The sequence below is a fragment of the Neohortaea acidophila genome (genome assembly GCF_010093505.1).
Source record: "Neohortaea acidophila strain CBS 113389 unplaced genomic scaffold BDY17scaffold_4, whole genome shotgun sequence".
Taxonomy (NCBI): Eukaryota; Fungi; Ascomycota; class Dothideomycetes; order Mycosphaerellales; family Teratosphaeriaceae; genus Neohortaea; species Neohortaea acidophila.
In genome coordinates this window covers 519,151-542,566 of record NW_022985513.1, presented here as the reverse complement: position 1 = coordinate 542,566, position 23,416 = coordinate 519,151, and the positions used below count along the sequence as shown (strand labels likewise).

The 23,416-nt window shown below is 57.1% G+C and overlaps 9 protein-coding genes across 9 annotated transcripts; 4 read left to right on the top strand and 5 right to left on the bottom strand.

The window, feature by feature from the left end:
* Positions 1-59: 59 nt before the first annotated feature.
* On the bottom strand, positions 60-915 carry BDY17DRAFT_294917 (uncharacterized protein). The gene has a single exon (XM_033733211.1). The coding sequence runs from the start codon at positions 821-823 to the stop codon at positions 263-265; it is 561 nt and encodes a 186-aa protein (XP_033590636.1). The 5' UTR covers positions 824-915; the 3' UTR covers positions 60-262.
* A 1,040-nt stretch (positions 916-1,955) lies between these two features.
* Positions 1,956-3,129, top strand: BDY17DRAFT_322941 (G-protein alpha subunit; the record flags this gene model as incomplete). Its single annotated transcript, XM_033736912.1, has 3 exons — positions 1,956-2,168; positions 2,228-2,940; positions 2,994-3,129. 3 exons carry the CDS (start codon positions 1,956-1,958, stop codon positions 3,127-3,129), a joined length of 1,062 nt encoding a protein of 353 aa, XP_033590635.1.
* A 598-nt stretch (positions 3,130-3,727) lies between these two features.
* Positions 3,728-5,657, bottom strand: BDY17DRAFT_294914 (Glucanosyltransferase-domain-containing protein). The gene is made up of 4 exons (XM_033733210.1): positions 5,352-5,657; positions 4,920-5,293; positions 4,569-4,861; positions 3,728-4,494 (listed from the first exon to the last, which is right to left on the bottom strand). Exons 1-4 carry the CDS (start codon positions 5,479-5,481, stop codon positions 3,891-3,893), a joined length of 1,401 nt encoding a protein of 466 aa, XP_033590634.1. The 5' UTR covers positions 5,482-5,657; the 3' UTR covers positions 3,728-3,890.
* On the bottom strand, positions 5,658-7,516 carry BDY17DRAFT_294910 (uncharacterized protein). The gene is made up of 2 exons (XM_033733209.1): positions 7,369-7,516; positions 5,658-7,319 (listed from the first exon to the last, which is right to left on the bottom strand). The coding sequence occupies exons 1-2, from the start codon at positions 7,442-7,444 to the stop codon at positions 5,908-5,910; spliced, it is 1,488 nt and encodes a 495-aa protein (XP_033590633.1). The 5' UTR covers positions 7,445-7,516; the 3' UTR covers positions 5,658-5,907.
* A 357-nt stretch (positions 7,517-7,873) lies between these two features.
* BDY17DRAFT_294908 (RTA-like protein) lies at positions 7,874-9,118 on the top strand. The gene is made up of 4 exons (XM_033733208.1): positions 7,874-8,379; positions 8,430-8,503; positions 8,560-8,726; positions 8,791-9,118. Exons 1-4 carry the CDS (start codon positions 8,279-8,281, stop codon positions 9,046-9,048), a joined length of 600 nt encoding a protein of 199 aa, XP_033590632.1. The 5' UTR covers positions 7,874-8,278; the 3' UTR covers positions 9,049-9,118.
* A 178-nt stretch (positions 9,119-9,296) lies between these two features.
* BDY17DRAFT_120620 (uncharacterized protein) lies at positions 9,297-12,476 on the bottom strand. Its single transcript, XM_033729306.1, has 2 exons — positions 9,462-12,476; positions 9,297-9,407 (listed from the first exon to the last, which is right to left on the bottom strand). Exon 1 carries the CDS (start codon positions 12,279-12,281, stop codon positions 9,600-9,602), a length of 2,682 nt encoding a protein of 893 aa, XP_033590631.1. The 5' UTR covers positions 12,282-12,476; the 3' UTR covers positions 9,297-9,407; positions 9,462-9,599.
* Positions 12,477-15,043: 2,567 nt separating this feature from the next.
* BDY17DRAFT_309382 (uncharacterized protein) lies at positions 15,044-16,910 on the top strand (the record flags this gene model as incomplete). The annotated part of the gene is made up of 4 exons (XM_033735326.1): positions 15,044-16,097; positions 16,147-16,439; positions 16,510-16,613; positions 16,634-16,910. 4 exons carry the CDS (start codon positions 15,044-15,046, stop codon positions 16,908-16,910), a joined length of 1,728 nt encoding a protein of 575 aa, XP_033590630.1.
* A 1,576-nt stretch (positions 16,911-18,486) lies between these two features.
* BDY17DRAFT_248225 (uncharacterized protein) lies at positions 18,487-21,816 on the top strand (the record flags this gene model as incomplete). The annotated part of the gene is made up of 2 exons (XM_033730889.1): positions 18,487-20,595; positions 20,656-21,816. 2 exons carry the CDS (start codon positions 18,487-18,489, stop codon positions 21,814-21,816), a joined length of 3,270 nt encoding a protein of 1,089 aa, XP_033590629.1.
* On the bottom strand, positions 21,771-23,137 carry BDY17DRAFT_120507 (uncharacterized protein). The gene is made up of 2 exons (XM_033729305.1): positions 22,928-23,137; positions 21,771-22,877 (listed from the first exon to the last, which is right to left on the bottom strand). Exon 2 carries the CDS (start codon positions 22,855-22,857, stop codon positions 22,078-22,080), a length of 780 nt encoding a protein of 259 aa, XP_033590628.1. The 5' UTR covers positions 22,858-22,877; positions 22,928-23,137; the 3' UTR covers positions 21,771-22,077.
* Positions 23,138-23,416: the final 279 nt, after the last annotated feature.

The following is a 23,416-nucleotide window of genomic DNA, read 5'->3' as shown; positions in this document are numbered from 1 at the left end:
CAATGAGGTGAATGAAGGTCCTCTTTCGATCTGATGAACATGAATGCAAAACAACCAAGAGTGCAGGAATTCGATCAAATGCGGACTTGATCCCAAGCTCGATCACCGTGTCTTGACGCCCGGTGGCTGGTGGTGACACTGCTGGTTGTTCTTCTTTGAATAGTACGTGCGTTACATGTGTGATGGCTGCTGTGCGAGGGTGGGGAGAGAGGTGAAGTTTGGTACGTGTTACCGTCTGCTTCTTTGGAGGCCTCTTTGCCAACTACAGATGGCCCGGCACAGTGGCACCGGCAGGCTGAGATGGCGCACTCTGCTGCGGAGTTGGTGTTTCCATTGCTTTCACTAGGGCTGGGGAGGGGATGAATACGAGGTCAGCCCACGGAACACCTAGCAACCTGACATGCTGCTTCCTTCTTCTCTCGCGTGAGTATGCTGGGAGTCTTTGCAGCTTACTTGCAAAAGCCAAGAGAGTCAGCAACCCATCGTCTGATGGCCCTAACGGGCCCCGATGGCGCTTATTTTGCGGGAAAGAGTGAGCAGAGGCAAAGGCAAACGAGTCGCGAGTGTTATGCGCGCCCAGTCGCACCAATGGCTGGAGCGGGACCCACGTCGATGGGCGGCGGCGGCGGCAGCTAGCCGGGCGATCTTTGGGGGCTTGGAGGCTGCGACGTCCATTCGATTGCTTGGGGGCTCCCGGGGGCCGTTGATGCGCAGCGGTGGGCGTGCAGTGTCCATCATCAACGGAAGTGAGCATCCGCTGCTGATTCGGGGCGTGGAGCAGATGATGTGCACCGCCGACGGGGCCTTCGGGGGCCCGGGGCATATCTGCTTGCGCTAACGGTGTTGTCCGTTTGGACGCTGGCGATCGCAGGGCCCAAGCTGGAGGCGAATGGAGTTAAGGTTTCACCGCACCCGCACTTGCCGCGCAGTCCTTTCCCCTTCCAGCCCGGCCTTGTCAGTCTTTCGCGTTTGGCCCCAATCGCAAGCCCTCGCTCCACACCTCTGCCAACCCCGTTTTTGCGCATTGCTCTCTGCGTTGCACATCCCCATCTCTTCTCTCCCATCCCCCCCAGCTGCCCATCCATCTGCTAACCCGCCCTTCTTCCTCTTCCACCTCCACTTCCACTGCTGCCTCTTGCCTCATCTCCTGCTCCAGCTCACCGCACGTCACACCATCCGTGAACCGCAACCGGCAGTGGATTAAGATTAACCCGCCTCTCCACACCTGATTGGCGGGAAAAGCCGGACGGCCACTAGTTTGCCAGGTCCCGGCTGTCCTGTCACCAGCAATTGTTGCCCCCATTGCTACAAACCCTCCCTCCTCCTCCTCCACCGCACCCGCCTCCGCTCGACTCTGCCTCTCTCTCCCATCGCGCGACACCAGCTGGTCCCCGGCGCTGTCGCACACACGCCCATCTCCGCCACACCCCCGCCCCACCCGCTCGACTTCTCCCGGGCGCCGACGCCCCCTCGCAGCAGCCGTGCGGCACAGCCAAAGCTCTCCTCCAGCGCCTTACAAATCAGCTTCTTCCCCTACACCCACCCGTCTGTACAAGACCACATCTGCCGTCGCTCGGCGGTGAGGAAGAGGAAGCTTCCACCCACGTCCCCGATACTGCTGGCGAGGATCGCTTGAGGTTAGTACGCCCTCGGAATGTTTTGTTGCAAACCCCCAGAAACAACGCCTTGAATCTGCCTTCATACTCGCTTCCCCTCCCGCATTGGTCACCATTGCCAGCGCGCACGATGTCGGGTGATATTCCGTCGAATGTCACTTCCTCGCTTGTCGCTGTCGGCCTTCACATGCCGTTCCTATTCCTCACCTCTCCACACGTGCCGCATGCTCAACTAACACGACGGCTCCTAGACCTGCCATCATATTCCTTGCGAACGGCCACATTGCCTCTCCCAATCCACCGAGCATTCTGCGATTGTAACGACTGCAATCACTCACCATGGGCTGCAATCAGAGCTCCGAATCGAAGGAGGGCAAGGCGCGCAATGAAGAGATTGAGAACCAGCTGAAGAAGGATCGGCTAAATCAGAAGAACGAGATCAAGATGCTGCTCCTCGGCGCCGGTGAATCGGGCAAATCCACCATCCTGAAGCAGATGAAGTTGATCCACGAGGGCGGCTATTCAAGAGATGAGCGGGAAAGCTTCCGAGAGGTGTGTACCTGTTCGATCAACAGCACGGCGCACAATTTCCCCGCTAACACGCCTCGCAGATCATCTTCTCCAACACGGTCCAGTCCATGCGCGTCATCCTCGAAGCCATGGAAAGCTTGGAGCTACCTCTCGATGACCAGCGCGCCGAGTACCATGTTCAGACCATCTTCATGCAGCCCGCGCAAATCGAAGGCGATGTCCTCCCACCCGAGGTCGGCCAAGCAATCCAGGCCCTGTGGGCTGATGCTGGTGTGCAAGCCGCCTTCCAACGAAGTCGTGAATACCAGCTCAACGACAGCGCGAAATACTACTTTGACAGCATCGATACTATCTCTTCCCCTACTTACGTCCCCTCCGACGCCGACGTTCTGCGTTCTCGCGTCAAGACCACCGGCATCACTGAAACCACCTTCATCATCGGCGACCTCACCTACCGTATGTTCGACGTCGGAGGCCAGCGATCGGAGCGCAAGAAATGGATCCACTGCTTCGAGAACGTCACCACCATCCTCTTCCTTGTCGCCATTTCGGAGTACGACCAGCTGCTGTTCGAGGACGAAACCGTGAACCGCATGCAAGAAGCTCTCACCCTCTTCGATTCGATCTGCAATTCCCGCTGGTTCACCAAGACCAGCATCATCCTCTTCCTCAACAAGATCGATCGCTTCAAAGAGAAGCTGCCCATTAGCCCGATGAAGAACTACTTCCCCGACTACGAGGGCGGCCGGGATTACAATGCGGCGTGCGAGTACATCCTGAATCGATTCGTATCGTGAGTTGTCTTGACCTCTGTGGAAAAGTGAGTATGCTGACGAACGTGGACAGACTCAATCAACATCCCACCAAACAAATCTACACCCACTTCACCTGCGCCACCGACACGATGCAGATCCGCTTCGTCATGGCTGCCGTCAACGACATCATCATCCAAGAGAACCTGCGCATGTGCGGCCTGATATGATTCATCCACCTCACCGCGAAGTACACTCTCTCGCCCGTCTATCTTTATCTCGGATGGTCTGTGATTGATTCGAGCGAGTGGGAACGAATGAGGTCCAGTCCGAATGGCTGGACTTACGGACACGGATGACGGAGATTCTTCACGAAGAGGCGAGCCAAGCTCCCGACAAAAGCAAGCCAGCACATGCCTCTTCTTTTTCCCCCTTTCGACTACTCTTAGGACGAACACATCTGCTATTAACGGATACCATTGGATTGGCGTTGAGGAGAGAAAAAGGAACGACCTGATCGCTTTTCACGCGGGGAGTCGCTCTGGCAGACGGGAGAATGGGGCGGGAACGGGGGGATGGAGAGTCGACCACTTGCCTACTTGCTTCCAATCCACTTCTCTTCTCATCGGAGCGAGGAGTGCTTTTCAATGAGCGGATTGGCGGATGGACATGGCGGGTGGGGTGCGAGGAGAAGTCCATCTTTCTCGTGATTCGATTCTGCTTGTGCGGATGGCGTCTTGTCGGGGATCAGCACAGCTTTTGTGTCCGCAGCATAGATCTATACTCTCTTTTGCTAATGTAGGAATTCTTCGTCGGATTGTGAGATGAGGCGATCTTTGATTGTTGCTTTGCGCTGTCTCAACTCTCCTCGACTTGACTCTGCGTTGTCTGGTAGATATGTGATGCATTCTGCACTCTTTGATGATGATTTCAATGTTTGTGAAGTTGATCTGTACGCCCCCAATGCCTAGTAATTATATCAATCAGCTCCCTACAACCCTCCACCAACCACCATCCCAACACCAACAATCAAAGCTCCAACGAGCAAGCCAACCGGCGTGCGCAACGCACCCGCCGCATTCCCCGAACCTCCATCATCGCTGCCATTGTCGCCGCCACTGCTACTTCCACCCCCACTCGCACCACCTCCCGACCCAGACCCAGCGGAAGCAGTAGAATCACTCGCCCCAGCCACGTCCCACTGACTGCCCGGCCCATTCAACCCAGCTCCATCGCCCGCCCCATCATCCAAATACTGCACCGCCTTATCAGGGATAGCGGGCAAATCGTCGCCCTCGAAATCGTGCACCTCCCACGTCGAGCTGGCGGAGGGGCACTGGCTCTTCGGCAGGTCCTGCTTGTACCCGCCGTCGCCGGTGGGCATTTCGAGGTTGGCGTACGCTTCGCGCAGCGCGCGGAAGTCGGCCGTCTCTTGCACGCTGTTGCCGCGGATGTTGACGAGGCCGTAGCCGTTGCCTTCTTCGCTGTACTCGTACACCAGCCCGCCGGAGTAGACGGGCGTCATGTTGGCGCTGTAGAGCGAGGGGATTTCGCCGAAGGCGCGCGTGTTGGTGATGCAGCCGAATTCGGACAGGCTGGGTATGCAATTGTCAGTAAAGAGGTCTTTTACATGCGGCAGTGGAGGAGATCGGGGAGGGGAAAGACTTACAACAGCGGGATGCTGTAGTTGCTGTACGTCGCCACCTTCTGGTCCCAGCCGGAGACGGTGTAGGACGACGGATCGCACCACGAGTAGTCGTTGAAGGCGAAGAAGTCGCTGCGCTGGTCGTCGGTGCCGCAGTTCATGTACGTCGCCGTGTCGTAGCGGTTGCTCGACACGTCCGCCGCAGAGTAGCCGACGGGGATGCGGCGGAGGTCTTGTTGGGCGAGATAGGACTTGATGTCGCGCGTCGTCGCTTTGATGTAGGGGGCGTTGTTGGTGTTGTTGTCGGCGTTGATGACCTTGAGGGGAGTTAGTGATCACATTTTCCTGGAGAGAAGGGAGATATGGACGGCTGACCTCGTTGCCGGAGAAGAAGAGCAGCGTGTTGCTATACCCTGCAAACTTCGAGACCGTGGCAAAGACGTTTTGCAAGTAAGCGTCATTGTACGATCCCGCGGGCTCATTGCGATTCAGCGAGTACAGAGGCGTGTTGACATCCAAAGCCAAGTAAATGCCGGCATCGGCCAGAGCATTCATGCACGGATCGTGGTCCACGTCGGGGCTGTTGTCGACCGTGTACACACGGATGGTATTGATTCCCAGCTCCTTGAACTTTTCCACATCCCGCATACACCCTTCGGCGTTGGCGATGGGGTCGATGGCTGCAGACGAGCCGCCGGGTTGGTAGTCGAGGCCTTTGATGTAGAAGCGGTTGTCGCCGGCGAAGAAGGCTAAGGTGGGCGGGTCAGTCGCAGTATTTTGGAGTCGCTGTGGGAGCATACAACTTACCATTGCCTCGGACCGTGACGGTCGGCAGACTCGCAGCCCGCGCTTTGTTCGCCCTTTTGGCTTTTGTGGGGGTGGAGGCGGCAGATGCCACTGTTGCCCAAAGGCATGCGTGAGAAATAGAAACCTTCATTTTTGAGACGCAATGGATGGATGCGAAGTGGTTGGAAAGAGGGAACAGTCCGAAGATAAATAAACCCAGAGCCGCGCCACTGCCAAGGGATCAAAGAACGACGGTTGAACGAGAGTGATGAAGACGCGTAAGTCGCGGAAAGGACGAGCAGCGGAAGACAAGAAGTCGTCAGTGGTGCCAGAGGCGGGAAATGTGGTAGGGGAGGTGCCGATGACCATATAATGTGGCTAGTGCAAGGCTGTGTACCTCCTGCCAAGTTGGGCCAAGCGCCAAGTTCCTCACCAATTAATTTGGCCAAGGCTGGTGGATTTGGTGCACGCAATGGTTCTCTTGCGCGCCAAGCGCGACGATCGCGTATTCTTCGTGATCTCCGTATAATCCATCCTTTTCATAGCAATGGCCCTGCTCTGTCCACTGGACTACTGCTCACCACTCGAGAACTTCGCTTAAGCTAATGGCAGGTGAGTCGGTTGCCGGCGCTCCAGTACTCTCGAATATCACAGTTGCCCGCCGCTCGCCAACATTGAATATGGCCGTGGTATGCGAGACTCTCGCCCAATCCGGCACGTCTGCAGCACTCTCAACAACGCCCGCCGCACCCTCTTCCAGCTCCATACATCGCTCCGCAGTGCGGGCAGCGAGCAGGCTGTCCCATAGTCCCTCGCGTCGAGGATAACGGCGAAGTAAGGCAAGGGCTCTCCGGCGAACGCTGGGGTCTCGACAGCCGCAAGCCACATCGTATAGTGGCCCGACGACATCCACATCAAGAGTAAAAACGAAGTGAGGTGCTGAAGAGTCGATGGGTGCAGCGCCGCCTTCGTGCAATGCGGACTCTGCTAGATCGACGACCTGCCGATATATGGCCGTGAATTCGGCATCTCTGCCGCTTCCGACACCGGATTTGGCTTGGGATGGGAGGTTCAACATGAGCTGTTGAATTTGAAGCAGCTTCACCATCCGTGCATCCCGCCAGTGCAAATCTGGACCGAGCGACGCCAACATGGCATCGAAAGCTGCGACCCATCGACGCAGGATTTGGACGTAGGATTTGATTTCCTCGGCCGACAGAGATCCCTTCGACAGCGCATATGTCTGATAATAGCAATCAAAGTAGTCGTTCGCCTCGTGCACCGACTCGAATTGCTCCGGGATGACCAGCGTATCAGCCCTCCTGACGCTCGGGAGGACCACTTTGCTGGCGAACGACTTGACCATCAGACCCATGATTTGGCACTGAAAGCGGTCCAGAATGACTTCGATCATTTCCAATGGCCAGCGTGATAGCCCTGGCGCCTTTACCACCTCATCATAGAAGAGGCGGACACTGCTTTCGATCAGTGATAGCGCGGACTGATAGTGGCCCTGCAGTAGCTCGATGCAAATGTAGATGATAGATGCAACGCTGTAGTCCATGATGCAGTCTGGACGAGCTTGACTCGGGCCTTTGATGTACTGGCGGATGGAGAGATTGTACTGCTGCAGTGCAAAGCTATCCTTGGTCCTCTCGGCCTCGCCTGTGGTCACAAAGTCCTCGTGGAGAGTGCTCAGGGCGACAATGGCATGGCGCATCCCGACGTCCTCGCATGCGGACTGTAAAAGCTTGTGGCTCCAGAGGGAGTGATCATGTGAGCCGGCTAGTTGGGGAACAGTAATCTCTTGGAAGAACTGTAATGCTCTCAGTCCTCGCGATGAGAGCGAATCCGTCCAATAGAGGCCTTTTCGCACGCCGACGAGCGAGGATGGAGGCTCCAGTGAGACATCATAGCCATCGCACTTGCGTCCCGTGGAAGTGCAGCGGCGACACGATGGCTTTGCTTCGTCACACTTGATTCGCCTGACTGTCCGCGAAGTTAGCAGGTTATCGCGCTTCGTATCGGGGCAACTTACTTTTACAGGTCTTGCAGCCCGTCCGCGTCTTGGGCCGCCTCACGCGCTTGCGGTCCGCAGGGTTCACTCGGGGCATGAGGCGCGGGAGTGTACATACGAGCAAAAAGCATGTTGCATATCAGAAGTGAGAGTCGGCTGCAGTATATGTCGAGGAACCATTAAGCAGTAGGAATGGGATGTGAGGCTGATGGGAAGCGTGGGTGTCCGAACGAACGGGCGAATGAGACGGCGAGGAAAAGCGGGGCATGTTATCGACATAGCACTCTCGACTTCACCTCGACGTCGGCCAGACTGCGCCGACATGGCTACCACGCCTTCCAGAACCAGCTACTACCTCTTCCAGATCCCAGACGCCTGGAGAGAGCTAATAAGACGAAAGGCTCGTATGGACATACTCTGTGTTTCATGAGCGCGAGGCAGCAGCTATGTCGTCTCATGCTCTGCGGAAGTGGTAAGTGGTATAAAGAACGGCTGTCGCAGTCCGTACGCATCAACATCTCCATTTCCCATCTCCAGATCGATCTCTCCACTCTACCCCCTCTCTTTACGTCAATATGTCGTCCCAAAGCTGCCCCGACTTGACCACTCCCGGGAGTCAATGGTCATTCTGTCCCAACATTGACGCAGCCTACATCATGTGTGTCTTCTTCGCCTTCACGTTCCTTGCACACGTTGGCCAAGGCATCTACTACAAGAAGTGGTACTGCTGGGTGATATGTATGAGTGCATTGTGGCAGACGCTCGCCTACATCTTTCGCATCGTTAGCATCAAGAATCCAACAAGCCTTGCCGACTACGCGGCGTGGTTTGTGTTGATACTGGTTGCACCTCTCTGGACCAACGCTTTCGTTTACGTCGGTCCGCAATCGAAAGAAAGATATACGTGCACAAGACTGATTAGGAACGACAGATGGTCCTGGGCCGCATGGTCTGGAACTTCACCCGCCGAGCCAAGATCTTCGGCATCTACGCCTGGAGGATCGGGATGGTTTTTGTGGTCCTTGACATCATGTGAGACCTACTCAACAACGTATTTCCTTCCGAGCTAATAAGTTGTTCAGAGCATTCATCGTCCAGGTCGCCGGAGCCGCAATGGCAGCCAGCACACTTAACAACGATGCCGCAATCCTAAACGGTACTCGCGCCTCCCCATTGCTGAGATCCTTTACACCCCAAGACTAACATCACCAGACCTCCACATCTACATGGCCGGCGTCGGCATCCAGCAACTCTTCATCCTCATCTTTACAATGTACGCAATGAGCCTGCATCGCACCATCCTCGCGGAAAAACCGCAGCACATGCGCAAAGCACTCATCCTCCTCTACACCCTCTACGCATGTCTAGCTCTCATCACAGTGCGTGACTCCCCATCCCCAATTCCGCCCAAATCCACCCACTAACGTCACTCATTGAACCTAGACCCGCATTGTCTTCCGCCTCATCGAATACTCCAAAGGCCTGCACAGCACCATCCCCAACCACGAAGTCTTCCAGTACTGTCTTGACTCCCTGCCCATGCTCGTGGCGCTCGTGCTGCTCAACGCCGTGCACCCGGGCAGCGTCATGAGTGGCGAGGGGAGCGAGCTGCCGAGTCGGAAGGAGAGGAGGGCGGGGAGAGTGAGTAAGTTCGAGGGCGTGGAGAAGGCTGGGCAGTCGAAGGGATCTCTTGGAGCTTGATCTCGATCGGAGCAGAGATACGAGAGTGGAATGTGTGATGCAATCTCTGAAGAGGCGCACGATATAGAAGATGGTACTTTCAATTCATTAGGATCTGCTCATCTGGGAAGAATAAAGCCTATCCACGAAAATATCTATCATTCATAGTCCGCTGCTGATGATCGCCATATCCGTTCTCAATCTGGAAGAGAGAAGTGAGATTCCAAGGGGGAAGCAAAAAGGACTTTTCTGATACCACACAAGCGTGCCTCCACGTTCGTCACCCCGCCGCGTCCATATAAGGGGAATCCTCCGCCCGGATCACCACATTCCTGACTCGATCCGAGTCCGTTCTGTCCGGGCCGTAACAGGTTGTCAGTCTTTCGTTAAATCAGTCGCAAGGCCGCCGTGCTAGAAAATGAGAGTGAAGATGCCTTTCCGAAAGAGTGAGTGGGCAGGCGTGGGTAAAGCATGCTTGTCGGGAGCGGGTGAATAGCCGTGTGCCAGTGACGCATACACGTCATGGAAAAGAGAGAGTGGGGAAAGATGCTCGACAGCGAGTGTCGTGAGCCTCAAGACAATGCAGGTCGTTGGACTGGATGAGGTCGCTGTTTAGACTTCCAGAACATCAACTTCTTCAACCGATTTTCCTTCGTGCCCGAAGCAGTGGTCACCAGAGAGGTGGTGGAAGTCTGAGGGCGTGCATCGCCGAAAGGTCGATTCTTCGTGCCAAACGTGCCTCCCATGAGTTGCGACAGGCTCTGAATCGAGCTGCGCTTTCGTTTCGAATCATTGGTCGTAGTCGGCTCGAGCGATTGAGGAATGCCGGACGATACTGGCTCTGCATCGCTCAAATCACGTCGTGATCCATTGCCATGCCATTGGCTGATCATGGTCGACCGGCTGCTGGTGAGCGAGGGCACGTCGACGGAGATGCGCAGATCTTGGCCATATTCCCCGGTGGTGCAGGAACTCAGCGTTCGGTTGTCCGTCATGATGGAAGAAGCCGCGGTGTCCAGCCGGCTGTGGTCGAACAGACCATGTCCAATCGCTGGTGAGGAGAAGGTTGACGTCTGGTACATTTCGGGAGTCATGAGCGACTGTTGGCCGTCCGGTAGAGTGAGCGTGCCGATGGGAGCAGCAAACACGGTTGGCGTGTCGCTGGAGTCGGATGACTTTGTGAGAGAGGAAGCACGTGGCTCTTCCTCGGCATCGACAATTTCGACCTCGCACCCAGTAGGCGACTCCTCCAGAATGGTTTCTTCGGCAACCGAGAGCCCTCGTCCATCCGTCATCAGATGAGGCGGGGCGTACCTGCTACTCCCTAGCGCGAATACTCGATCAGACTCCAAACTCCCTCGGATGCCCAGGCCGTCGTCGTGTAGGGCGGGAATGCCAGTAGCCGCAGCATCGGAGTTCAGCACGGAGGGGCCGGAGGTTTTGCCATCCACCGACCGCATCATTGATAATTTTGCGGTTGAGAGACCAGTCCTAGGATCTTCTTCTTCCTCCTCAAAGACATCCGCCATGCCTGCCTGGGAAGTGATGTCTGTTCGAGGCATCTCGAAGGGCGAAAGATTGGGCGCGCTCTCGGCTCGGCGATGGTAGTGCCCACCTGGGCCGCTGAAGTCTTTTGTGAGGCGGCTGCTGTGAAGCTCTCTGCGTTGGCGGTAAGAAGCGATTGAGGGCGTCTTGAAGGGGCCCAAAGCAGCATCGAGATCGAGGACAGCTTCTGATTGATCATCGTACGATCGGCGGGCGCCATTCGGGCCCCAAGTATACGCCGAGGGCTCAATGTGCGAGGATGCAAAGGGCTCCGCAATCTCGACGGTGTCCTGTTGGCTGAACACGGTGTCCAAGTCTGTCTCTGCGACAGGAGGTTCCGATGGAGAAATGTCGGTCGACTTGCTCGTGCCACTCTCCGCGCTTACAGGGCGTAGAGAACTCGCACTGTGGCTCGACATCAGCGCCCTTCCCATCTCCTTGGTCTTCCTCGATATCTTCGACGCTGCCCAATCTCTGATCTTCCTTGCCGAAGACTTCCGCTCAACTTCGCGGCATTCTTGCGCTTCCACAGCTCTGTACCCTGGCGAGCCCGGCTCTTGGAGAGAGAGCGTTGATAGCCGGGAGGGTATGCTCGCCGCGAGGCCGATCGTAGGCTCGCTTCGTCTGCGATTGACCCCGAAACCGTGGCTCGAGGCCCGCTTCCGTGATGGCACAGAAGTCTGCGCAATGCTGATGGTAGTCTTGGGCTGACCGAGTCCCGAGTCCGACGCAGGTCGGTTGAGGACATTCGTAGGCCGACGCTTCAGCCATTGACCTTCTTTGTCAACAAGTCTGTTACTGTCGAACGAGACTTTAGCAGGGGCCTTTGGGCTACCCGCTAGATTTGCTCGCAGAGGTTGCATGATTGTGCGAGAGGATGGCGGACTTGGCGTGCTGAGGCTGAGAACAGAGGAGATGCTGTTGTTGACCGAGTGCCCGCGGACAGTAGATAGCGAGCTTTCGGTTCCCGACGAAATGGTGGAGAGGGGTCGTGGAATAAACTCGACATTGTCCGAGAACCCAACGCGGAGCCGCGATGGTGGTCGAGTTGACACGCTGTCCAAGGGCGGCCCGAACGGGTCAGACAGAGCTCCTGCGGGTACCGATGAGCGCTCTGGCTGCGGCGGAACCGAGTAGGCGTCCAGCGGAGTGGTAGGGAGACTGCTGCTCAAGCGCGGCTGAGCGTCACTGGGCGGCTGCATGAGCTTTGCGACATCGTGATTCGAGATGGCAGCTGATCGACGATGAGCGTGTCCTCGCCGGCCAGGAGCTGCTACTGACGGGTTGGCCGTGAAACCATGCGGCTCACAGGCTTTCGTGGGGCTTGAGCTCAGCACGTTTGACAATCCCAGTCTCGAGTCGCCGCCCACAAACTCGCTCCCGCCCCTTCGATGCCCGGTACGAGGGGGTGAGGTTGTCAAAGTGTCTTCAGGAGTACGTGGCGGGCTGTCGTCCGAGTCCCGTCGACCTGAAGTGTCGGCGGCGTTGAACGTGAAGCTCGGAAGAGTTGAGGCGGTTCTGCGGTGGGACGAGGCGGCAGACGAAGGAATGTCGATGTGCATGGAAGACGAGGCCGGCCGCCGGCTCGGTATCGCGGAGGTGTGCTGCCACGTCCATGGCTGGGTCGGGGAGGGAACGGCGGAATAGTTGGCCGAGTCCATACTTTCACCACGCATGGTATACAGGTCTGGAGTGATCACCTGAGCCATGGTGGGCGGTCGTGGACGGGGTATTCTTCACTGCAGCCGTAGTGGAGTGCTTCTCCGATCGAATCGGTGAAGGAGAAGTACACTACAAGGGATGGTGCCCGAGGGAGGAGGGTTGTAGGCGAACGAAAAGGCCAGCGTTTCGGCGATAGTGATGTGGAGGAAATTAGAGCGACCGATGAAGGGAGTGTCGGATGGAAGCGATATTATCTGTGGGAGATCAGTGGGCGTTCCACATACAATGGAGCAGCGCGGCGTACAAAGTGAAGGAGAGACCAAAGCTTCCAGAGCGTGAGGCACAGCCAATCTGATGCTATTCTCCACGTCGGCCAACGAAACAATGCATCGACATCAACAGGAGGAGGGGTAAAGGAGTGGACGGCAGCAATTGCAGCAACAACGACCCGTTGCGCTGCGAATTGAGCCTGGAGGAGGAGAGGGAGGATGGGGAGGAGGAGAGGAGGAGAGTGGAGGAGGAGGGGGAGAAGATGGGTGTTGTTCGATGCGGTGAAGAGTGAGGCAGCAGAAGATCCGTCCAACTCTCCAAGCCCGCTGACGCCTGAGCGACCACAAGCGAAGGCCGGACACCCGTTCGCCGCCTAGCTCCCGCTAGCGCGAAGCCCGAGCAGAAGTTTAACTGCAGCTAGCCGCATGCAACCCTTGCAGCCCCAGTGCTTCATCAAACTCGAGCGTGTTGCGACGCGTCGGCCTGCTCTCGTTCCCCGGCGACGAGGATTGTATGTGCGTTGCACCCCGACTTGTATATATACTGCAGCTGCACAACCCTCCTCGCACGGCGGGTTGCGTGAAGCCAGGAGCGTCCGAGGATAGCCTCGAATAGGCGGCGCCCTACTCCCGAATCGTGCAGATATGCATGCCCACCCGCCAGCATGCAAGCGAGACAACTTGCAGCTGGGCGCAGTGCACCGATGCCTACCAGTCACCCCAGAGCGGCATCGTTCCTCCACATCTGTGATCGAGTCCTCCCCCGTGACAAGCACGCGGGAAAAAAAAACCGAACGCCACCTTTGCTGCTCGAGACTGTCAGGCGCACCTAGAACCTTGCCGTTGCCAGCTCAACCTGTCTGACTATACACCGCTCACTTGGCGGCCGAAGCCAAGTGCAGCCAATCGTATGCCCTCGTCGCCTCTCCGCCGAGCAGCCCGCTGTGGGCTGATGTCGCAATGCCTGCCTGGCCGCGTGCGTGTTTCAAGATGCAGGAGAACGGACATGCAGAGACATTTGACTTGATGATCGCCCGTATCCTTCCACAATCGGCCGCCCGCGAGCCTTGGCCCCAGTTATCCAAGATGAAGAACTGCACGTCTACCTTATTTTTCTGTACGCGAACACGCCCATGCACGCCCATGCCAGTTGGCACCCCTTAGTCTGCCTTGGCCAGCAGAGTTTCTTTTGCGCTGGGCATCTGATTGCTGGGTGGACTACGCAATCGCGGGGGAACAGAAGGGCACGCCGCGGGATCTTCTCCATTCTCACGAACACCGTTATGCACGCATGATGCAGGGGTATCAAAGGCGGATGCGGTCTGTCAGCATTCATGCATGCCCTGCAATTCTCAACATGATTTCCTTTCACATCGGCGTGGCACGTGTGCACATTCTTTGACTTCTTCAGAAAGTTCGCAGGATCCGCGCCCGTTTCCCATTCAGAGGATCCGTACCGCATTCTTCCCCCGACCTAGTTTCGGAATATTTTCCGAAGAATGTGACGTTTCCTTCCACCGCCGCAATAGCATGACATGAACGCCCCCATGGTTGTGCGTGTTCAGCTCATGCTCTGCGTGTCCAGGAGGACCCGGCGGCGTGCATGCATGGGAACACAAGATCGGCCTTCACCGAACTGCGTGTGGCACAAAGCCCCCAGATGAGGCACGCTTCTCCAGGCAAGGCCTGGAATTCGTGGTAGATTGGCATGTTGATCCAGGGTCTAGCGACGGCGGACGCTTGGAGCAGCTGATGGTATGGCTTCGTCGAGCGGCGTCCGCGTTTCTCCACACGACAACAAACCGTTTGGACCCTGAGATGATCTTTCCTCTCATTTGGTTAACACAGTTCGACATAGTGTTCCATTGATTTACTTGTTGCCATACAGTAGCTCTTGTTACTATCGGCGGCCGAGCAACGCTTCAGAAGCGCGTCCCAAGGATTGTGCATGCGAGCTCTTCGGATGGGATCAGCTCGCCGGAGAGCATCTGAATCGGATTCTAGGCACTGTACAATTCTAGACGATCCGTTCAATACGACGGATGCAATGCGCTGGGCGTTCTCCGGCCGCGGGCGCACCGCTTCCCTGCAGTGTCTCGAATGTCCACGAATCATATACTCGGCGCATGAGACCCCGACGGAATTATGCATTTGCTGTGCAGCTGACTCCACACCACAGGACGCAGCTACTCTGGCCTCTCTTGCTAAGTCTTCACTGCTCAGGAATGTTTAAACCGATCTTTCGTCCGTGCCGTCGCAACCGTAGCCGGAATCGGCGCGTTGGACTGATTAGAGTAGGTAAGGTGGCAAGGTGTCAAGACCTGCACATTTAGTTAACGGAAATCCTCGCGAGCCTCGGCTTGATTGTGTGGACGACACTTCTAGCTTCCTCCAATTCAAACCGAGGTCGGTGTACAGTTCCTACTCTTCTACCATTTGCATATTTCGCTCTATCATTACCGCGTGGTTCAATCAATGCTTCGGTAGATATAGAAGTGTGAAAATCGACCTCCGGCTCGGCCGCGCAAAACCTCGAAAACATGCCGCACAAATCTCGGTGGTCGATCGACATACCAACCCAGTCGCTGCCCTCCTATGTCTTTGAATCTCCCACAGCGGATCTGGAGGACAAACCAATCATCATCGACGCCGAATGGCCGGAAGTGCACCTCACGCACCGCAGCTACCGAGAATGGGCCAAGCGGCTGGCAGCAGGGCTCCGGAAGAAGGGCCTGCAACCCGGCGATCGCATCCTCCTCTACTCTGGCAACACCGTCTTCTTCCCGGTGATTATCATGGGCACCGTGATGGCCGGCGGCATCTTCACGGGCGCCAACCCGAGCTACGTGGCGCGTGAACTGGCATATCAATTGAAGGACTCCGGCGCGAAATTCCTCATCACGGCAGAAGGTAGCCTCGACACGGCATTAGAGGCGGCATCCAGCCTCAAATTCCCCCGCGACCATATCTTCGTCATGGGCGATGGGTCAGAGATGTTCAAAAGCCAGCAGCCGAAGGCGTCGCGAGGCTTGCAGCACTGGTCGACCCTCCTCGCCCCGGCCTCCGAAGGCTCCAAATTCGCGTGGAAAGAATTCAACTCGCGAAAGGAGATGAACGCCACGGCCGTTTTGAACTACTCGTCCGGGACCACCGGCCTGCCGAAAGGCGTGGAAATTTCGCACATGAATTACATCTCGAATTGCGTGCAAACGGATTACATCGCACGCCTGGATCCGGAGTACGAGGAAAAGGTCGGCCGGGCGAAAGTCCTATCTTTTCTGCCCTTGTATCACGCGTACGGACAAACGCATCACTCCGTCTCGTCCGTCCGCAAAGGCATACCCGTGTACTTGATGCGGAAATTCGATTTCATCAAAATGCTGCAGTGGATACAGAAGTACCGCATCACGGGTCTTCCGCTCGTGCCTCCGGTCGCTGTCGCGTTGGCGAAGCGGAAGGAGGTCAGAGATTATGACATTTCCACGGTGGAAGGGGCCGGAGTAGGCGCCGCGCCGCTGAGCTCCGAATCGATCAACGATTTTGAGAAGGCGTTTGGTCGGAGGTTCCAGCTCAAGGCTGGCTATGGGATGTCCGGTACGTTGATATTGATCCCCAAAGAACGACCACGTTGTGCTGACATCAGGGAAAGAAATCACTTGCTCGGCCACTGGATGGGATCCGACACGAGAGTCCGACCCGAGCAAAGTTGGAGAGCTGAATCCCAATATCGAGGCGAAGTTGGTAGATGACGACGGGAAGGAGGTGGCCGATGGCGAGCGAGGGGAGCTGCTGATTCGTGGGCCGAATGTGATGAAGGGGTATTGGAAGAAGCCCGACGCAACGAAGGACACGATGACGGAGGATGGATGGCTGAAGACCGGCGACATTGCGATTTACCATTCGGACGGATGCTTGAGCATCGTTGATCGGAAGAAGGTATGTGTTGCTCGCATTGCGGAGTGTGGCGACGGGGATGTGGCTGACGGTGTCTCGCTCTTTGTCACAGGAATTGATCAAAGTCAAGGGCAACCAGCTTGCTCCTGCCGAATTGGAGGGACTGCTTCTGGAGCATCCCGCAATCTCAGACGCTGCCGTTATCGGCGTGACAGTGTGAGTATGACTGGAGGCAGGAGGTACATCGACCAAACTAACAAGACGCGTGATAGATCGGGCGAGGAAAAGCCTCGCGCCTACGTCGTCCTCCAACAAGGCCAGTCGGCGTCGCCCGAAGATATCGCCAGCTGGCTGGCGGAGCGCGTGACTTCATATAAGCGTCTTACGGGAGGTGTGAAGTTGGTCAAGGAGATTCCCAAGAACCCGTCGGGGAAGATTCTACGCAAGATCTTGCGAGAGCAGGCGAAGGAGGAGTTGGAGAAGGGAGGGGGGCGCAGAGAGAGTAAATTATGATGGGGGTATGTCAGCGCTAAATCGGTTCAGCCGTCGTACTATTGCCACGTGAAAGGAACACGTGAATGGAATGGACTGTAGATTTTCACGGTCGAATCGCGTGGGAACCGTTACGCAGTGCAGATACAGGCACATAGCTCGATCCGTTATTCTCAGTCACCATGTAAGATCCTTCGGCCATAGAGAAGATCACGAGGGCTGAATCACTCAGGAGGGCGACGCTTACCCATTCCCGCCCAACTGGCAAAGATCTACGTCGAAGAGCTGGCTGAATCCTATGGCTGCCCACGGCTGTCGCGGCTGTGCAACAGAGATGGTGAGTTGTGCTGACCCTCAGCCCTCGATCGGCGCTGTTGTGTCCGCTTTCTGCATCCTGTCAGAATCAGCGTGCTGATTCCTGACGATCGGTTCGCCGAGGAAGCCTTTATGTCTTGCGGATCAGCAGCCATTGACGTCGGGTTGGCGGCAGGGTAGTTGCCGGTGGAGGAGCCCGCGGCGGTGACCGTGCGGGTTTGAGTGCGGGTACTAAGCCAAGGTAGTAGCACAGTGTAAAGAAGCAGCAGGAGTCTTCATATATATCCCACCGGCCATCTCCGGGCCATTGAACTATCCAAACCATCAATCACAGCTGACGGTCACGAGCGCTGGAGAGGGGCCGTGGATTGCCGATTCTGGAGCCCGAGGCGAGATGGCGACGCTTGGCGTTGTGGGCGGAGGTGGCGGCCGAGCTGCACCTGCGTCCAAAGGCGGGCGACGAGGTGGTGATGTCGCCACTTCTACCTCGCCGTCCTCTCCCTCTCCTCCCTATCAGTCCCGCGACGGCGCAGACCATCGAGACATCGACACCTCCATTCCCTCCTACCATTCCTCCTCCTCATCGACCGACAGCCCCACCGCGAACCCGCAGTCCCCCAACCCCGCCACTGCACCTCTTCTCTTCAGCACCGCATCTGCGGCACGATGGCGGCGCAAGGGCGGCAGTCTGAGTAACATCGACGTCAATCAGCATCAGCACTCGAAGCCGGCAAAAAGCAACCCTCGCCATCGCGCGGCCAGCGTGCACGTGCGACCAATCGAAGGCATGGAAGAGGTACACGGAGTGGATGTTTCTTGGTTGCATCGCCCGAACAAAGGTCCGCACGTGGCGAAACGTCCATTCCTTCCCTTGCCACAATGCTAAACTTGTCTACCAGACCATCGACCGCGCAAGCCGCACACCCAATCCACCCCCGACGTGAAGAAGGATGTGCGCGATGGCAATCCCCTCCCTTCCGACCACGATGCCGACGCGAAACGACCCCAAGTCAGCACTTCCGACTCGAAGGTCCCCTCCTTTCCCAACGTGACTCCCCCCACCCCCGTCGAACCAACCAAAGACACCACCCCCGCCTACTCCAGTCCATCACCACAAGCCCCTTCGAAACTATCCGAACCCAAACGTCCGGGCCTCTTCAGTCGCGGGAGTAACGAGAAGGTGCCCCAAGAGAAGCCATCCAAGAGGACATCATGGATGACCCGCATCAGCTCCAAGAAGCTGGACTCGCAAGCACCGCCAGCACGACCTGCGTCGACGCCCATGCAACCACCTAAGCAGACACCGTCGACACCGCCAACGCCCAATGGCTTGTCCAATGAATCCGCCGCCGCCATCGCAGCGGAGACTGTTGGCTCTCCTCCACTCAAGCAAAAGGACTCTTCCTTCTTCTCCAGTCTCAAGCGAACACTCTCCGCCAATTCCCAAACCGGTGGCATTCCCAAGATGCCCGGCCAAGGTGCTCCGTGTGCGCGTCGGGTGCTCAACATCGATCCGAACCGCGAAAGGTGCAATGTTCCGGAGATGGATTCCAGTCGACTGCGACGTGTCTCGTTCTGCGTCGACGTCGAGATCGCAGGCGGACCCAAGTATGCGGACGAGGACGACGAGGACGACAAGAAGTCGAAGAAGAAGGATTTCAAGGCAAAGGAGAGGGCAGAGGGGGAGGCTCTGAAGCACCCAGAAGCGATCAAAGAGGAGAAAGAGAAAGAATGCGAGGCGGTGATGGAGAACAAGGTAGCCTCGAACGGGCTCGGCCCGCGGGATTCGACCGAGGATGTCAGTGGATCGCCTGATGCGGACGGTAACGATGGCGATAGGGACTCGGCGGCGCGAAAGAGAGAAAAGAAGAAGCAGTCGGAGATTGAACGCAAAGAGCGCAAAGAGAAGCGAAGGCGAAGGGCGGAAGAGAGCGGCGCGATACCTGTAGAATTGCCTCTGGACGGAGACGCCGGCGTCTCTAAGGCTGCTGCACCGGCCAATGGAGCTGCGCCTAAAGGTGCTGCAAATGGCACTGCGACCGCACCCAAAACTCCGACTCAACCACAGCCTCATGCCAACTCCAAACAAGACCGACCAACCACCGATCCCGTCCGAATCTACAGAAGATGCTGCCAACTGCGGGAAAGCCCCATCTTGAAACGAATTACTGAACAGCTTATGAACCCGAAATGTATGCAGCCTGACGAGCCAGGTGTAGTGCACTGTTTGGATCTCACCGGGTCACGACTGCAACTCGCAGACGTGGTGTCGCTAGGCGACTGGCTCGCGGTGGTCCCCGTCAAAGACCTCAAACTCGAGGACGCCGACTTGAGCGACGAAGGTGTTCGCTGCATTCTCGCTGGACTCCTTGCGGCAAAGCGACCAGGACCCACGAAGCGCAAGAGCTTGACTCCCCGCCATCGAGAGGGAATCCCATTCGAGCCTTATCAGGAGCGCTCTGGTGTCATCGAGAAGATCACGCTAAAGAACAACCCCCGGTTGACGCGCGTGGGATGGAAGCATATCAGTCTATTCCTCTACATGTGTCGCTCACTGCGAGCCATCGACTTGTCGATGAACTTCTTCCCGGAGACTCTCCCGCCGAGCGCGCAAGTTACGCCGATTAAGAGTTCTCAGAACAATGCGCCGAATGGTAAGCCCGAGGAGCTAGACGCCGCAGAAGCGCTATATCAATGCCTGAGTGAGCGGCTTGGCGGGCAGAAACTCGAGGAGCTCATCATGTCGGAATGCGGCCTCAGCTCGGCTCAGATTCGCAAAGTCGTGGACGGCGTGATGGCCGTCCAAGTCAAACGGCTTGGGCTCGCTGGCAACCACCTGGACGATGAAGGCCTTGAGTACGTTCTGGAGTATGTGCGCTCCGGAATGTGTCAAGCGCTCGATTTGGGTGCGAACGACCTCCGCGGCAAGCTTGGCTTGATCGGCGAGGCGATTGTCGCCACCGTCCGCGAGGATCGCCCTTGTTGGGGTCTGTGCCTGGCCGGCTGCAACCTCGACACGGCATCGCTGAAGCCCCTGCTTGCGCAATTGGTCAAGCTGCCGTCGTTCAAGTTCATGGATCTCAGTCACAATCCCAACCTAGGCAGTGACGATGACAGCTTGATGCCCCTGCTAGGCCGATACCTCGGCCAACTACCCGAATTCAAGCGCCTTCATCTTACGGACGTCAATATGAGCCCCTCGCAGGCCATTTCGTTGGCGAACATCCTGCCGGAATGCCCGTTGGCGCATCTGAATATCTTGGAAAATCCCCAGCTCACTGCGCTGGCGAATGCCACCACCGAAGCGGACCAAGAAGAGGCGTGCGCGCTTTACGCTAGTTTGATGGCTGCTGTGAGGGTGTCGGGGACGTTGATGTGTATTGATGTCGATGTGAGTGTTTCCTTGTCATTGAGGATCGACATGGAAGAGCGTGAGCTGATCAATGTACAGGTCCCAAGCGCAGAAAACAGCGACATCGTCAAGGCGTTGGCAAAACAAGTCGTCGCCTATTCCCTGCGCAACATGGAGACCTTTGCCATTTCCGAAGTGACGGGAGCCGCTCCGTCGATGGCAAATGCCACTGCTGCACTCACGGCGCAGCACGGTGGCGAAAAGGGTGTCAAAGAATTCGCCGTCCCGGACGTTCTCATGTCACTCGTCGGCCACGTCGATGGCGTTCCAGAAAACCACGATCACGATGATCCAGCACCAGACGAAGACTACATTGTCGGCGGCACTGGTGTCGTGAAGGCTCTGCAATACGTCCTCGGCGGAGAGAGGATGACATCGACAATGTCGCCGACCACCACGGGAGCGAACACACCCACTCGGCCCACCTCTTCAGGCGGTTTGGTAGAGCCGGGCAAGGCGAAGAAGATGAGCAAGAACTTGCTGTCCAGCGCGCGTAAGATTCGGGACAGACTGCAGCCTGCGCTGATGAAGGAATCCGCGGCGGGCGGTGACGAAGTCCAGTACCGCCGACTCATGTTCCTCGACCAGACGCTGCAAAACATCATCGAGCGCTTCGAGGAGGAATACCCCGAGACACGCCTGGCGCCTCCCTCGCCCAAGCCCGCAGCGTCCGTTCGCTCCTCCTACACCGACCAATCCACCGCGTCGGCGTCCGCCACCACTCAAGCCACGGACGTCGGCACCACGGGCTCCGAAGACGACGAAGAAGTCCTCTCGGGTGGCGATGACGAAGACCGCTTCGACAACACCCACCTGCACCACACCTCGCGCCAAAACAGCGAAGTAAACATCATCTCGCGCCAGCAAACGCGCGAAGAAGGCCACCTGCACCGCCTTGGACAGAAACTGCGGCGCGACGTGCTGGAGACACCTACGTCCATCGACTTCCAGGATGTCCCCTGGCGCCGGCGCGAAGAAGACGAGCGTTTCCGCAAGGTGGCGGAGAAGATTGAGGACCTCGATGGCCGCGAGCTGCGCCATTTGGTGACGACGAACGGGTGGGACGAGGCGATCAAGAAGCTCGGCGCGAATGTTGGCGATTTGCGGCATTTGCAGGAGGAGGATCCCGAGGCGTGGGAGTTGTTTAAGGAGGCGCAGGAGAAGGCGATTCTTAATCGGACGGGGTCTGTTGCGGAGTGATTTGAGTGGTTTCAAACCGGAGGAGGGGGATTCTGGGCGCGTACGGATCTTATTATGGGCTTCCTTACTTGACGGCCTGTGGATGTGATGACCATTTGACTTGGGGGCTTTATATACCTTAGCTACTTTGTACGTGTGGTGGACGAACGAATGCATGGATGCATGCTATGTGTTCCAGTCTGTCGTCGCACAGCATCGGTGTGAGTCTGATATCAACTTGGATTTTTGCTAGCCATTTGCGATCCACAGGGAGAACCCACGTCAAGAGCGGAACCGCATCACGCATATCCTCCCGCCGGCCCTGCTCTGGTCCGGCGTCCAACCAAAGACAGTCGTCAGCCGACAAAACACCAGCCGGTCCGCAATCTGCTTAAGCCCACCCGCGTCCAAGTCAAGCAACGCCTCCGGCCCACGACCCAAGAAATCCCTCCAAGCCCGATCACTCAGCAGTAACCCGCCCGCCTCGATAGCCGCCGTCTCATCCACGACTTGTCCAAGGATGAGCGGATTCAGGCGCAGGCTGACTTGCTCGTTGCACCGCTTGCACGTCGCCGTAAGCGCGTTGGCGTGTACGGGTGCATGGCAGCAGGCGCCGCTCAGCAGCGTGTGGCGGTTGAAGCAGTCGACGAGATTCACTTCGACGATCAAGAGACTCAGGTAGCCTTGGAAGGTGGCGGTTGGTGCTGCGCGGATGAATTCGTCGAGTTCGGCGATAGTGTAGAGGCAGCGGGCGGGAGAGGAGGAGACGGTGTCGTAGGAGAAAAGGTCTTCGGGGAAGGCTGGGTTGGTGGCTTCTTCTCGGCTTTGATGGCGCGCGGCGCGATTGTCGAGCCCGTGGGTGTCGGGGATGGGGGCTTTGATGTCCATGGTGGAGGACGCGGTGAAGGTAAGGTGTGTCTGTCTCATTGCTGGCATGGGTCGTGCAGCTGCGCAGCCGTTGGCGGCGGTTGTCACGTACGCTGCTTGGGCTGCGCCGCCTCTTAGCGTGAGGGTCACTTTCGCAATGTCGTCGTAGATCTGCAGATTGACACTTCCACTCATCCGCAGACCTCTGCGAAGCGCTGTGTTCTGGTCAGCAAAGTTGAAATTGAAACATGGACATCACTCTTACTCGTCTTCTTCTCGCCAATGTGCTTTCACAAGCGTGAGAATAGTAGCACGTGGAACAACCTTGGGGATGCACACCTGCTTGTGCAAGCAGTAGCAACTCCATCGATGGACTATACGCGTGCATATGACCGTAGGTGAAGGAAGAAGCAAAGCAGGAAAGGGAGAGCAGTGGAAAGGTGGGCAGTTGAACTGATCGTATAGTACTCACCGCCAGCCTCTTGGGCAGGCGCACTAGTCGTTCCTCCCTTCTCTAGCCATGAGTGCATATGGCTTTATCGTCCGCCGGCTCGCTCCACTCCGCCGAGTAGCCTGGTGTCGATGCCGGGTGGTTCCTCAAGGAGAGCGCGGTGACGCAACCTGACCAATCCTGCACACTTGATGTATAGCGAGAGCTCTGGTTGAAGCTCACTGCTCTGCTTGTCGCTCTGTATAGCGGCGTTGCATGTTTGCAGGCATGGCTGGGACGGACGTCTTCGTAGTAGTCGTTGTG

Excerpts from the sequence above, each read along its gene's own strand:
- BDY17DRAFT_294917 (XM_033733211.1), bottom strand. The coding sequence starts at position 823 with ATGCCCCGGGCCCCCGAAGGCCCCGTCGGCGGTGCACATCATCTGCTC.
- BDY17DRAFT_294914 (XM_033733210.1), bottom strand. The coding sequence starts at position 5,481 with ATGAAGGTTTCTATTTCTCACGCATGCCTTTGGGCAACAGTGGCATCT. Across the intron at positions 5,294-5,351 it reads CGTCACGGTCCGAGGCAATG|CCTTCTTCGCCGGCGACAAC; the intron begins GTAAGTTGTATG and ends CGCCCACCTTAG. Across the intron at positions 4,862-4,919 it reads TCTTCTTCTCCGGCAACGAG|GTCATCAACGCCGACAACAA; the intron begins GTCAGCCGTCCA and ends ACTCCCCTCAAG.
- BDY17DRAFT_294910 (XM_033733209.1), bottom strand. The coding sequence starts at position 7,444 with ATGCCCCGAGTGAACCCTGCGGACCGCAAGCGCGTGAGGCGGCCCAAG. Across the intron at positions 7,320-7,368 it reads GGGCTGCAAGACCTGTAAAA|TCAGGCGAATCAAGTGTGAC; the intron begins GTAAGTTGCCCC and ends CTTCGCGGACAG.
- BDY17DRAFT_294908 (XM_033733208.1), top strand. The coding sequence starts at position 8,279 with ATGGTCCTGGGCCGCATGGTCTGGAACTTCACCCGCCGAGCCAAGATC. Across the intron at positions 8,380-8,429 it reads TTTGTGGTCCTTGACATCAT|AGCATTCATCGTCCAGGTCG; the intron begins GTGAGACCTACT and ends TAAGTTGTTCAG. Across the intron at positions 8,727-8,790 it reads CATGTCTAGCTCTCATCACA|ACCCGCATTGTCTTCCGCCT; the intron begins GTGCGTGACTCC and ends CATTGAACCTAG.
- BDY17DRAFT_120620 (XM_033729306.1), bottom strand. The coding sequence starts at position 12,281 with ATGGCTCAGGTGATCACTCCAGACCTGTATACCATGCGTGGTGAAAGT.
- BDY17DRAFT_120507 (XM_033729305.1), bottom strand. The coding sequence starts at position 22,857 with ATGAGTGGAAGTGTCAATCTGCAGATCTACGACGACATTGCGAAAGTG.